General features: G+C 39.9%; 1 protein-coding gene across 10 annotated transcripts in view; it reads right to left on the reverse strand.

Annotated features, from left to right (window-relative positions):
• Positions 1-14624, reverse strand: part of NFIA (nuclear factor I A) — a 390608-nt gene that overhangs the window by 99000 nt on the left and 276984 nt on the right. For all 10 annotated transcript variants that reach the window (XR_014052708.1, XM_081486641.1, XM_081486647.1 and 7 more), the window contains one exon: positions 13568-13695. Coding sequence is in view for 9 of the 10 variants with exons in the window: in XM_081486641.1 (XP_081342767.1) it covers positions 13568-13695 (128 nt within the window). In the remaining variant the exon portion in view is untranslated. The remainder of the gene's footprint in view (positions 1-13567; positions 13696-14624) is intronic.

The following is a 14624-nucleotide window of genomic DNA, read 5'->3' on the forward strand; positions in this document are numbered from 1 at the left end:
AAATAATAACTGTCACCAACTAAATGTGAAAAACAACCAAATATATGTACTGAGGGTAAGTTGCCGAACCTCTCCCACAGGGAGAGTTCATTTCTCAGGCTTTGGTCAACTTAAGACAACTATCAATTAGTCCAAGTGGAAGATAATGGCATTTATAACAACTTTTCTCTTTATAAAGTCTCCAAATGTGTGGCTAGGATAGAAATTTATGTGACCCAATATAATAATTATGTGTTATAAAGATTTTTTTTCAAACTAAAGGCATGTTAAGGCTTCAATGCCAATGGACAAACTCATAAAAATATCAAGCACATCAAAAGGAGAAAAATGACCAGTTAAGTCTTTTGAGGATACAATTTCTTTTCTAAAGAAAAAAAGAAATCACCCACTGGCAAAAAGAACTCCTAAAATTAGAAGCAGGTGTCTTTGCTATGAAGTGATAAATATCAAAGACTAGCTAGCCCTGAAAAGTATTCTTATGCATCCCATATTACTTTTAATCTTCACACGTGTATTTTGACATTAGAACACGAAATGCTGCCTATGTAACTCCCTAAAGAGTGTTTAAACATGAGGGACACTGCACAGCCATTTTGATAAACTGTCTCTTTGCTCAGGTTCATGAATGGCTGAAAGGCAGACTGCAAATACTAATGGGCATTAAGTCATAAGCAATCATGATATCCTAGAATGCATTCATCTTGGAAGCTCATCACAGCGAAGTGATTTTGGGGTTGATAACTAACACTGCAGAATCATCTGGTGCTGCAGAGGACACTTCAGGTTAGAATGGATATTGGGTTGCCATTCCTTGAAAGTCTAATGACTTGGGTGTGTTTCCAAGGATGCAAATGAAAAAACTTCACCTCTCCTTAGATACAAAGTAGAAAATCCCTAGAGGTTGGCATGTTCCTTCCAAATAAAGGACAATGAGATGTTGGACCACTTTAAAATGTGGAGGATCATCTGAATGTACATTCGCAGCTGTCTGTGAAGCCCTTCTCCACTGTGGCTGGAGGTGCTGGACCACAGCACAGAGTCTCCCACTCCAAATAGACCCAGAGAACAGGGAACCAAAGTAACCCAGGATTTAAAAATCCAAATGTTTCAGAGTGGGGATTTAATTGTTACAAAAGGGAGATCACTAATACTTTGAAGAGGCAAGCTGAATAACTGTATTTAAGTGTGTTCAGTTATTCTATCAGGGTTTAATATTTCATCAAATTAATGCGATGCTTTAAAACCAAATGATTTTTTTTTACTCCTGAAGTTTTCTCCTGTCCCAGAGACATACTTTGTGACTTGGTACAGGAGAGAACACTTTCCACTTTTAGTACCTACTGATTTACTACATCAATGTGAGCATTTCTCATCACCTTTGAGGATGTAACTCACCCATCATCTCCAAAAGGGTGCCATGTCTTCGATTAATTGATGAGCTTATGATGTATTTGAAATCCATGGATAGATTGGGTTGGATAAATGGCATTATTGTAACTCTCTGATGAGCAGGAAAGCAACTGGGATGTGCACCATTGCATCAGAAACTGCTGGACTGCGCGGGGCAGAAAGTTACTCCTGAGACCTGTGTGTGCCTGAGGACTTTTCTTCCTTTTTGCTCCCATCCCCATAGAAAGCCTCAAACTCAGTATTACAAACCGATTTTATTAAAAACACTGGTGGCCAAAAGAGAGAGAAACTTTTTCCCATATAAACTGACAATATTATACTTGATTATTTAACATTTAAATAGAATCATCAGTGTGTAGGCCTGCAAGAGGGAAGTTAAGTCTGCAAATAGTATTATTAGTGATCTGTACTTATTATTATTATCAGTGATATGTGCATATACGTATAGATATATAAGTGCTCAAAAATGGATTGCAGCCCATCAGGCTCCTCTGTCCATGGAATTCTCCAGGCAAGAATACTGGAGTGGGTAGCCATTCCCTTCTCCAGGGGATCTTCCTGACTCAGGACTCAAACCTGGTCTCCTGCATTGCAGGCAGATTCTTTACTGCCTAAGCCACTAGGGAAGCCCCAATAAACATTAGCTCTTTCTAATAAAACATGTATTTAAATTTTTAGCAGCATTCCAATGACAAAATAAAAGTAAATTTATCTTTTATAATTAATCAGAATGTGGTTATTACTCATGTCTAGGAAATATCTACATTGTGTTCATAGAACAGATCAGAGGAAGTAGGGACACTAAAGAAGCATTTTTTGCTCTTTATATCAGAGGTTAAACATACCTTCTGAATTCTACAAATATTTATTAGATAAATAAAATCTATTAGATATAGAAAAATCAACACAGGAAATTCTTAGGTAAGTCGTTATCTACCTATATGTTTGTCTATCCACATCCTTTGTTTCCTCTCTTCCAACTATACTTCCCGGTTTTTTTTCCCTTTGGTGAATTTAATCTCATTGCAGAATAATTTTGTTTCCTCTAAGTAAATACTTGCTTTGATGCCGCTCAATTTCATTATCTGTAAGTTAGAACTGCTTTAGGAAAGGGTTGAGTCCATGGGTGCAGAAAGCTAAATCTTTTGCTGGAACGGGATGGCATTGCATTGTACCCTTTCTGAGTGTTGCCTACACATCAGCGTTCTACCTGTTTTTCAGAGATAAAGAAAGATAAGAAAGTTTGAAAGGGAGGAAATGGGGACAGTGTTCACTGACGCTCCTTTAATAATGGAATGGTTGATACATCTGCTCTTCAAGCAATTACATCAGAGGATAGTGGTCTAAGCCAACGAATCAACTCCTAAACTACGTGACTCTTAGCATACTCAAGTCCTTGTAGAACTGGGTACTGGTTTAACCAGTTACCGTTCTTATTTCTCTGGGGTAGAAGGTTTGTCTTATCTATTTTTATAGGCCTTTTATCATCTTGAGCAGTGCTTTATATATAACAGATGAAGATGTGTATAATAGGCTTTCAATTTAACTTCACAGTATCTTAAATTCACATGGGCATCTCAGGTGGCGCAGTTCATAAAGAACCCCCCTGCCAATGCAGGAGATGCAAGAAGAGGTGGGTTCAATCCCTGGGTTGGGAAGATCCCCTAGAGGAGGAAATGGCAACCCACTCTGGTATTCTTGCTGGGAGAATCCAATGGACAAAGGAGACTGGTGGGCTACAGTACATGGGGTCACAAAGAGTCAGATATGACTGAGTGTCTGAGCACACAGCACACATCTTAAACTCACAGAGCACTTCAGCATTTTGCAAAAGGGATATAACATATGTGTAAAGCTTTATGTTTACAAGTATACTTTACATTTATTAAAAACACCTTTATCTCTGTGCCATGCACAGTACTTTGCACACAGCTGGTACTTAATAAATGGTAGCTCCTGTTTTTATTATCATCTCATACGATCTTTTCAAAGCTACGAGTTAGGAAGGCCAGGTGTTTTAAAGAACCCATTGCTGACATACGAGAAAATGAAAATTCAGAGAAGTCATTTGCTAAAAATCCAAGGCTTGTTCATAACAGAAGAATTGGAGGATTTTGAATCTCAATTGTACTTTTCTCCTCTTTATAATACATGTTATTTCTCTCTTATTTTCTCCCTCCCCAGCAAGCCCATGAAGATTGTTGTGGCTGGAATAAAATTTACTTGAAAGCTCCTCCTTACCATGTGCTAAATAAGGCCACTTGATGACCCAGCTCTTTGCCACCTAAGGCATGAGGTCTGTGCTGAAGACAGTGACAGGAACAGGAGAGGGAGGACGATTCCCCACGTAAATCAAAGGTATAAGATACACTTTTCCTTCCTGCTTTCTAGGATATTCACACGGCTTCGTTTTCAAACATGAAATAAAAAATTTGGAGGCTTGGGTAATTTATTTATTCAGACAAGACAAGCTAAAATGCAGCATCTGTTTTCCTGGGAGCTTCTGTATTCACAAAATCGTGCATCTGAGTTCTCTGATGCCCGTCGACGAATGCACTCAATTACTGAACAAATGTACGCAGCGCTCCGCTTCCTGAGCACTTTGCCCTCCTCAAAAGACAAGATAAGACGTGTGCGCTTCCCATCTTATTACTTATTCAGTTAGCCAACAAATCTTGATTGAATGGTTACCATGTGCCAGGTACTTTAACTGGCTTCAGGAACACAGCAGTTATTTTTTGGATTGTGCTTTATCATATATATACATATACATAAAAATGTATACATATATACACACACATACATACATATGTATATATATATATCTGACAAACACACATCCACACACATATAGTGTACATGCATTTATGTGGGAAGAGTATTTCTTTTCTTCTAATAGGTAACCTTTTATTAGAATATGTTGTTATGGCTCCCTTTATTAGCTTTAAAAAATAGCCTTGATAAAGAAGATATGAACATTTTTGAAGGGTAGTTAAGGAGTGCTCATTTTGTAATATAGTTCGTCTCTCAAAACCCCTTATTTGGCTGAAATTTCTCTGCTAACAGAGGGTCACTAGAGAGTAAGAACCCTTGTCACTGTAGTGGTGCTCCCTGGTACACTGGTCTCTATCTAGCAGGTGCCAATATTAAAGAGGTAATGGGAGACAATGTTGTCACATAATAATGATTTCCCAATGCTCTATAAATGCAGAGGAAAAGCCAAGACATTGATCCCATGGCAGTGTTCTGTAACAGTGACTCTTCCTATTACAGCAGGAGATTGTGGGAGGTTTAATCATTTCCCTTAATATATGCCAGTGCAGCTGAGTGTCCATGATCAATGGACTATTGTTACTAGTCTGCTGCCTTTTTATTGGTGTTGATAATGGGCCTCTGCTCATGTGTCTCAGCTACAAGTTTAAGCTAGTAAACTTTCCCCACTCTTACAACTGATGAATGACTATTAGCAGTCAAATTAGGACCAGCGGAGTTGGGAATCAAGTGAACTTCATATGAAATACTGAAAACTAAAATGAACTAACCTAAGTCTGCAAAATGCAACTGTGTTCCCAGCAGTTGTGACACTTGAACTCTGGTTCTAAATGTCCTGGGCTTCTGGTTGACCCAATGTTTACCAACTATTTTTCTAAAAACACCTTTAAAAATGTATACCTTGACTTAATAATTGTAATAAGAACAGACAATGTATTATTATAGTGCTTATTTTAACTTTCAAAAATGAGCACTGCTATGCCTCTGGAAAAGGTCAATTTTCAGTCCAATGCCAAAGAAAGGCAATGCCAAAGAATGCTCGAACTACCGCACAATTGCACTCATCTCACACACTAGTAAAGTAATGCTCAAAATTCTCCAAGTCAGGCCCCAGCAATACATGAATCGTGAACTTCCAGATGTGCAAGCTGGTTTTAGAAAAGGCAGAGGAACCAGAGATCAAATTGCCAACATCTGCTGGATCATTGAAAAGGCAAGAGAGCTCCAGAAAAACATCTATTTCTGCTTTATTGACTATGCCAAAGCCTTTGACTGTGTGGATCACAATAAACTGTGGAAAATTCTTCAAGAGATGGGAATACCAGACCACCTGACCTGCCTCTTGAGAGATCTGTATGCAGGTCAGGAAGCAACAGTTAGAACTGGACATGGAACAACAGACTGGTTCCAAATAGGAAAAGGAGTACGTCAAGGCTGTATATTGTCACCCTGCTTAATTAACTTATATGCAGAGTACATCATGAGAAATGCTGGGCTGGAGGAAGCACAAGCTGGAATCAAGATTGCTGGGAGAAATATCAATAACCTCAGATATGCAGATGACACCACCCTTATGGCAGAAAGCAAAGAACTAAAGAGCCTCTTGATGAAGTGAAAGAGGAGAGTGAAAAAGTTGGCTTAAAGCTCAACATTCAGAAAACTAAGATCATGGCATCCAGTGCCATCACTTCATGATAAATAGATGGGGAAACAATGGAAACAGTGGCTGACTTTATTTTTGGGGGCTCCAAAAATCATTGCAGATGGTCATTGCAGCCATGAAATTAAAAGACGCTTACTCCTTGGAAGGAAAGCTATGACCAGCCTAGACAGCATATTAAAAAGCAGAGACATTACTTTGCCACCAAAGGTCCATCTAGTCAAGGCTCTTCTTTTTCTAGTAGTCATATATGGATGTGAGACTTGGACTATAAAGAAAACTGAGTGCCGAATTGATGCTTTTGAACTGTGGTGTTGGAGAAGACTCTTGAGAGTCCCTTGGACTGCAAGAAGATCCAACCAGTCCATCCTAAAGGAGATCAGTCCTGAGTGTTGGAAGGACTGATGTTGAAGCTAAAACTCCAATACTTTGGCCACCTCATGCAAAGAGCTGATTCGTTTGAAAAGACCCTGATGCTGGGAAAGATTGAAGGCTGGAGGAGAAGGGGACAACAGAGGATGAGATGGTTGGATGGCATCACCGACTCAATGGACATGAGTTTGGGTAAACTCCGTGAGCTGGTGATGGACAGGGAGGCCTGGTGTGCTGTGGCCCATGGGGTCGCAAAGAGTCGGACATGACTGAGCGACTGAACTAACCTGAACTGAACTGATGCCTTTGGGAAGAAATCTATTTCTGAAATAAGTTTATCTCAGAAAGTTTTTAAGAAAAGGACTACAGCTAAACTTACTACTTACCAAATTTGACTTTAAAACTTTTCACTGAACTGTTCAGAACTTCCAGCATCTTGGCTAAAATAACAGTGTCTGTTAATAAAGTTTTACAACCACAAAATAATTGAAGACATGCTAGAGTTCTGAATATTTTTCTACAGGAGAAAATTTAAGGGGTAAGAAGCTCTTCTTTTCAAACACAGAACTAAATTTCACTGAAAAAGTTCTATAATTTCACATATTTTTCACAATAAAAAATATGTTTATTCTAATATTGACTGGTATGTATGTGACAAATGCAGGAGGTGGTGCAACTGAGTAATCCATGAAACCCACTGAACCCTCGAATGAGTCAATTTTGGGAACACAGACAACCTGAGAAGCTTCACAGGACAGCCACAAAACTTCCGTGTAAGATATACATATATATATATATATATATATATATATTTTTTTTTTTTTTTTTTTTAGAAAAAAAAGATATATGGAGAACACAAATTTACATATACCAATGACTGAAAGGCTAAGAGACATCATGTATCACTTTCAAGTTTGTGAACGTTTTTCGTTTGAGGTCCAATGGAAATCCAGTTTCACTGCCTCCTTCTGTAGACAGTGTCCCTAATTCTAAAGTCAGGTTGAACCACTCTCTCCTTTTACCCCTGAAGCATTTAATCCTGCTGGCTTTCAACCACCATGAGCTGGGAAGGTCTGTCTCCCTCAATAATCCTAACAATGTTTCATACAATTAGAGAACATTAACAAAGGACTTTGGCACTTGGATCATTTAACTGTCGTAGCTTTGTGACTTCCCTGGTGGCTCAGTTGGTAAAGAATCCGCCTGCAATGTGGGAGACCCAGATTTGATCTCTGGATGGGGAAGATCCCTTGGAGAAAGAAATGACAACCCATTCCAGTATTCTTGCCTGGAAAATCCCATAGGCAGAGGAGCCTGGCGAGCTACTGTCCATGGGGTTTCAAAGAGTCAGACACAACTTAGAGACTAAACTGAACTGAACTTTGTGACAGAGATAGGGCAGAAACCACAGTTCCCATCTTACAGATGGTGACTGACAACAGAGAAAATCTGGTTTACCATTGAAGACAGGGACTCAATGGAGTCATCTTTGAACCTACTCTGTACTGCACACAGTCAGCACTTAATAAAGATTCAATGACTTGGTTTGACTTGAATTATATTGATTAGATGACCATCTCTTCTTCATGTACTTCAAACTGGAGGAAGATGAGAGAGACAGAAGAGAGAATTTTCTTTCTTGTACTAAGGTATGAACCACTGTGTGAGGGTACCATCTTCTCTGACATGTCTGAAAATAGGTTAGATCTCAATCTATCTAGAAGAGCATTAATGGCATTCCTACTTACAGTAGGGAGAAAGCTTGGGGAGCACAACAGTGAAAGTTCAGGTTGCCTCTAGATAAGGCAAGAATTGAGTGGTAAGAGCCTGCAAAAAGGAACAGTCAAGGAAGGAGCCTAGATCAGGGATTTTCAATCGCTAATACGTATAAGCACCACCCAGAGATCTTGTTAGAATTTCATGGGTCTGGGTAGGGTCTTAAATTCTGTACTTCTAATAAGCTCCCAGGTGATGCCATGTTGCTGGTGCTTGGACCACACTTTGAGTAACAGATTAGACTTCACATAATACAGATTTCATAGTGTCTCATATGGGTATGAATTAAGCTACTATAGGAGAAAATTTCATATGGGAATCTGAAAATATTCAGACAAAAATCAAGAAAGTTACAGAAAACATTCTACGGAAGATTCGTTATTGAAATTCTTGATATAGAGCTTGTGATAATGAATTGTCCTTTTATTAAAAAAAAAAAAGCATTATCTTAAAAAACAATAAAGTATTACCTTTAGAAAAAAAGGATTTGATTCACTTAACGGAATACCCTTCAAGGTGAGAGATACTTGTAATAAAATGTTATATACTACCACTTGTCAACGGGGCCCTTGGTTGAGCCTTACCAATTGTTTTGCTTGCTGTTGTTGTTTAGTTGCTCAATCATGTTTGACTGTTTTGAGACCCCATGAACGGTAGCCCACCAGGCTACTCTATTCATGAGATTTCTGGAGCGGGTAAGAATACTGGAGCGGGTTGCCGTTTCCTCCTCTAGGGGATCTTCCCAACCCAGGGACTGAACCTGTGTCTCCCTGTCTCCTGCATTGGCAGGCAGAGTCTTTACTGCTGAGCCACCGGGGAAGCCCATTGTTTTGTTTACTACTTGCTAATAATTGGATTTGACTGAATAATAGCCTACAGATTGAGAATATAGTAAACATCAATTCTGAGAGAATTACTGGTGGCAAATTCTGCTTTCAGATTTATGGAAAGCACCCAAATCCCCTGCTTTATAGGCTTCATTCATTCACTCAATCAACATTTATTGAGTACCTATTATGTGCCAGACACTGTCAGGGATGCTGGGTGTACAGCAGCAGAAAAGACAGACTCAGGCTCACTGCTCAGAGTGTGTAGCCAAGTAGGAGAACATAAGATAACAGGAGAAGATGGTAAAAAGAAAGGAAAAGTTTATGAATTATAGGATGATAGAAGAGAAACAGCAGCTATTTTAAGTCACTGGAAGCCTCACTGATGATGTATTATTTGAACAAAGATTTGAATCCTGATGATTATATGATTTTATGATAGATACCTGACTTTGTTAACAGTTAATACTGTTGGCTCATGTATTATTCCTATGTGTATTTAATAAACCTGCAATCCTTCCCTGACCTGGGTGCACATCAAAGGTTTGGGATAAGGAAGTGGGGGATTTTTCAAGTCTTTCTGATGAATAATTAAAAAAAAAATTTTATTGTTATGTTTTTAATTTCAATATAAGCCTATCACATGAGACCTTAAAATATAAGCATAAATGTTCATAGTAGAAGAGGCTACTGGGTAGAGAAGACAAAACTTACATTCCAAAATCAGAACTGAAATTTGGATTAGGGATCCCCAGGTTTATTATCTGTGTGGCTCTGGACAAGTCACCTAACATTTTATAATTCTCAGTTTTCATCTCTACAGAGGCAAGCTCACTCTACTTGCATGATTTAGGGCAATTAAAAAAAAAAAACAAAAAAACCTGGTACACAGGAAGTACTTAAACAATTATAACCATAATCTTTGCTATACATACGAAAGCACCATGCTCATCTGAGCCAGTGTTGGCGCCTGCCTCTTGGTTTCCTTCCTATGCATTTGCATTATCAGTTCCTCTGCAGTTTTTCATTTGTCCAGATAAATAAGAGTTGATGGTATGTGCACTTTTGCTTGATAGAATTTCATAGGACTCATTTCATCAGTGCGTGATTAGCTTCAAAGCTTCGAATCTAACCCAGTTTTGAGATAACTAGGAAACGAAACTAAGCGGAGAGAACAAATGCAGCATTGTAAGAGAAGCAAAAGTCAGCTCGAGGCTGTCTGATGTTTTTAAACTAACATCATCTTTAATCTCCTATGCCCTTCTTCCCAGATAATAAGAGCTGTGCACTAAAAGTGCTGAGATAAACTAATGGGGAACAGGATACTACAAAAGACATTTGAAAGAGCCCATGTAATTTACTGTCTGGTTTGTTTTACTTTCCAAAGCCTTCCTGTTGCTCCAGGAAATTTGTCTGTTCTGGCAACCTTCGGCCCTCTTTTGGCTGGGGAGCGCTGAAAAAGCATTTGAGGGCAGGTAAACAGATGCAAAGCTTTCTGAGTGGAGGAGTAAGCACAGGCCTTGCTTCCTGGGTCACATCTGAGGCATAAACAAAGTATCCTTTAGTACTAGCTTGTGAGACTTATTCCAAACGAAGACAACCAAGAGGCTACTGGCCTTCAGATATGCATAAACTCCCAACACGTTCTGAAGGTAATTTACATGTGTGGATCACTAAAAGCCTCCTACTCAATGAACTGTATCCCTGGGGAGATGCTAGGCCTGGATCAGTGTGGGAACAACATAAGGGTGTCCTCTGTGCCAAAAAGGGGATTGGGCTAGATGGAAAATCCCCCAAAAGGACCATCTGGCAGCATAAATTATCCATTTAAAATGGCTGGTGTGAGTTAATGACACCAAAGCCACCAGGAACATGTACAACATCCTTCAGTTGAGTTTTAATGTCCCCTCAGGCCCTGTTTCAATTATGACTTTCTATGCTGTATATGGACAAATGTAAATTTATCCACTGTCCCCTCCCACCCCCTGCATATATACCATGAAACTGCATTTTTCAATAATGAAATAGAAATACAGAATGGAGCATCAGTCCAGGACTACAGTAAAATTGTGAGGGATTTCTCTAAAAGTATAATTTTTTTTTTAGAGAACCCCCCCTACAATTAATTATATGCTTACACTATATGTGTGTGTGTATATATATATATATATATATATGCTGCTGCTAAGTCGCTTCAGTCGTGTCCGACTCTGTGCGACCCCATAGACGGCAGCCCACCAGGCTCCCCGTCCTTGGGATTCTCCAGGCAAGAACACTGGAGTGGGTTGCCATTTCCTTCTCCAATGCATGAAAGTGAAAAGTGAAAGTGAAGTCGCCCAGTCATGTCTGACTCTTAGCGACCCCATGGACTGCAGCCTACCAGGCTCCTCCGTCCATGGGATTTTCCAGGCAAGAGTACTGGAGTGGGGTGCCATTGCCACACACATACATATTAGCATGTGTGTATATATACATATAGTATAATATGTAGTGTAATTACCGTGTGTGTGTGTATATGTGTGTGTGTGTGTGTGTGTGTGTGTATCCTTCCAAAAAGGATTTAGCCATTAGACTTTAGTTATTTAATGACCATAAGGGATACAGTTATTCGGATATTAAAATTTATGATCAGTTGAATCATAACATGCAGAAGAGAGGAACAGAATTACTCTGAATTAAAGAGTCACTAGGTCAACATATTCTATATTCAACCTACTCCCACAGCCCCCAAACAGGCCCAAAAGGAATCTACTTAAGGATCCAGAGGACAGTATCCTGGTAGAGGAGCTTCATGTACATCAACATAAAAAAAGCAGCTCAGTCTGTGTAAAACTGAGTTAGTATGACCCTCAAGCACAATGTCCCAAACCTACATATTTTGATTCTCACTTTCACAGAAGCAGGTAAACTGGCCAGGACTTTAACTGGCCTTTTAAAAAGGGTTCAAAGAACATCTAGATCTTTTAATTTTTTAACAGCACATAAGCTTCTCATTGGCACTATCCTGAGGTCGTGCTAATGTGCATTTGGCAGCACAGGTGGTCAGCACGTTCATTTAGGCCAGGGTGTATTTCTTGACCACTTCCAGCAAACTGGCATGGATCTCAGTGTAGGGTGAGCTGATGCGTAGCCCTCTGTATAAGACCCATCACACCCTGAGCACTATGTGGATGATACTTAGAAAATGGCGGCACCAGAGGCTAAACCCCATCCTTACGCCTCCCTTATTACCTCATAATGATCTTCTTATGTGTCTGTTCTCCACCCCAACTGTGAATTCCTTGAAAGCAGGAGCCACAACCCTCTCATTCAGCTTTGAGTTCCCAGAACCAGGCATAGTGCCTCATCCAAAAAAGTTCCCAGTGAAACTGTGAGTGAATGAATGGATGAGTTGGGTAAAAAGATTAGGTAGAAGGGAGGCAAAATGAAATCTTTGCATTTTGGTAAAAGGAACAAGATAAAGGACTCAGCTAGTGGGGACTGAGGTTTTGTTTTTAATTATCATACACTAAAACTGCCTGGGGGTTCAGAAGCGGAAGGCATGCATTTCTATTAATATGAATGTTAACACATGTATAGATTCCTGTAACCACCACCACAATCAGGATACAGAACAGTTCCATCATCCCCCAAGCCTCCGCTGTGTTGCTTCCTCTATAGTCACACTCTCTGAAGGTTCTCTTTTGATATGTTAGGGGGAGAGAAAGGAGTTAAGATTGAAGGTGAAGGGGTTCAGAGATTTGCTCAGTGCTTATTTTTGCAGGGAACTACTCTGAGGCAAGAATTGGGAAAATCTTTTCAAACTTACTGTGCTAGGTAAATTCTTCGCTGGGTTATGTATATTACCTCATTTAATTCTCAAGAGCACTGAAATACATATTGTTATTGACAGATGATAAAAATGGGGACACTTAGTCTCAGAGAGGTTAGGTGGTTTGCCCATAATCACACAGCCAGCAGAAGCAAAGCCAGGATTACACTCAGCCTGTCTTTTTCCAAAGCCCACTCTATTCTGTACATCATTAGACTTTGCATATTGAGCAAGGTACCGGAGAAGATTCTCCCTTGCCAATCTGTAGGTTATAGACACTGAGAAAAGTTTCAAAAGGCTCCTGATATCAGAATTAGTCACATTGCTCAAGAATCCAGAGTCAGGACTAAACTACCCCAGGAAGTTAGACTAGCAGTCATCATTTGCTTAGTTCACGAAAGATGGACATAAAGATAGCTATTCCTTTCATTTTTATTTTATTTTTTAGCTGCTCCTTTTAAATAGAAAAAGAATTGTGATGACAAAACATATTTAAAAGTTTCCTCATTTTATAAAGATCCAAGTGCAAGCTACTGCACAAGGGGCCCTTCTTTCCTCTCTAATGCTATTGATGCAGTCAAAAAAGTTGGTGGATTTTTATTTTGATTATTAAAAGATAAAACCAAACCCAAAAGGCAGTTAGTATAAAATGAAAGCAAAGGCAAATGCAACACTGGATTGCTGTGTAGTGAAAACACGTAAGAGTGGAAAACCCCACACACCATTCTCAATCTTTCATCTCAGGTGAATGGCATCCTTGCACTGCCACTCTTTCATAAAAGCAGCAGTCAGGTACAAACACGTGTTCACGTGGAGAAAGTCAAAAAGTCCACTGCTCTGAGCTCACTCCCTTCTCTTTCTGCCTGGAGTCATTCCCTCCTCCCCCCACCCCCCCACCACATCTTAGACTACTTCACAGTGGCTGCCCGCCCTGCTTACCTGGCTCCACTTCATGCCACCCGCTGGACTGACTTCCGCTCCCTGGGGAGCGCCCTTGGCCTGTGTAAAATGGCTCTTCACCAGGACTGTCCATTTCATCCTCCACAGACTTGAGGCGCTTCGTGGAGCTGAAATAACAAACGGGTACATGTTTAAAAGCCATCCAAACCACCTTTCACCTGGACATGGCATCTCTGGTGGAAAGAAAGCCAAGGGAGGAAGCAATTGGGTAGCTCAGTGTAGTTTCGTGGGCTTCTTTGGGCTCCTGTTCAGTTTAGTGAGTCACTGGATAGAGAACAAACTCTTGAGTCTATGTTGTTCCAAGTGTCTCGGTTTGGTTTTTATTGTCACTTGAGTTGCTGCTGCTGCTGCCACATCCGGTTCCTTTTTCCTTTGAGGAACTGCTGGCTGGCTCCATCTCCTGTCTCCACCTGGAAGACTGGGTAGTAAGCCCACACATGTATCTCCCAGAGCATTGGCTGGGGCGTTGCCATCAGCAATGATTCTAGAAATCTACTCAACCCCTCTGGCACCCGAGGAAGGAGAAGAATCAGGGCACACAACCCTTGAAGAAAAGCCTGGATTGCCTTTTGGATTTTTTTGCCATATTTTCTCATCTTCTACTTAGATCTCTTCATTTAAAAAATATTTATTGCACAGTGACAATACCTTCCTTCTACTTTTGTCTCATTCGTTCACTGTTTTATCTCTAGTGCCTAGATTGGGAGCTGGCCTACTGTCACTGTGCAGGCTCTAGAGATTAAACAGTGAACAAACGAGATAAAAGTAGAAGAATTCTACTTATTTTCCTTGTGAGAATAAGGGACATGGAAAAAAGAGTGACTCAGTGACTTGCATGCCACTTCTCTACAAGAAAATTACCAAAAATGAAGTTCTATGCCATCAAGTGGGGATGTTTTAGTTTTGGAGAAGTATGGTTGGGAAATTTCCAGAATATATTCTATTTCTGCCAGTTAAAGAACTGAGGTCTTTTTCTCCCAATTTGAGGTTGCAAGAGTTAAAAGGTAGTGCAATGCTACATGTTGCTACTGTTGTT

This window comes from Giraffa tippelskirchi, chromosome 5 (assembly GCF_054371585.1).
Source record: "Giraffa tippelskirchi isolate mGirTip1 chromosome 5, T2T-mGirTip1v1.2.pri, whole genome shotgun sequence".
Classification (NCBI taxonomy): domain Eukaryota; kingdom Metazoa; phylum Chordata; class Mammalia; order Artiodactyla; family Giraffidae; genus Giraffa; species Giraffa tippelskirchi.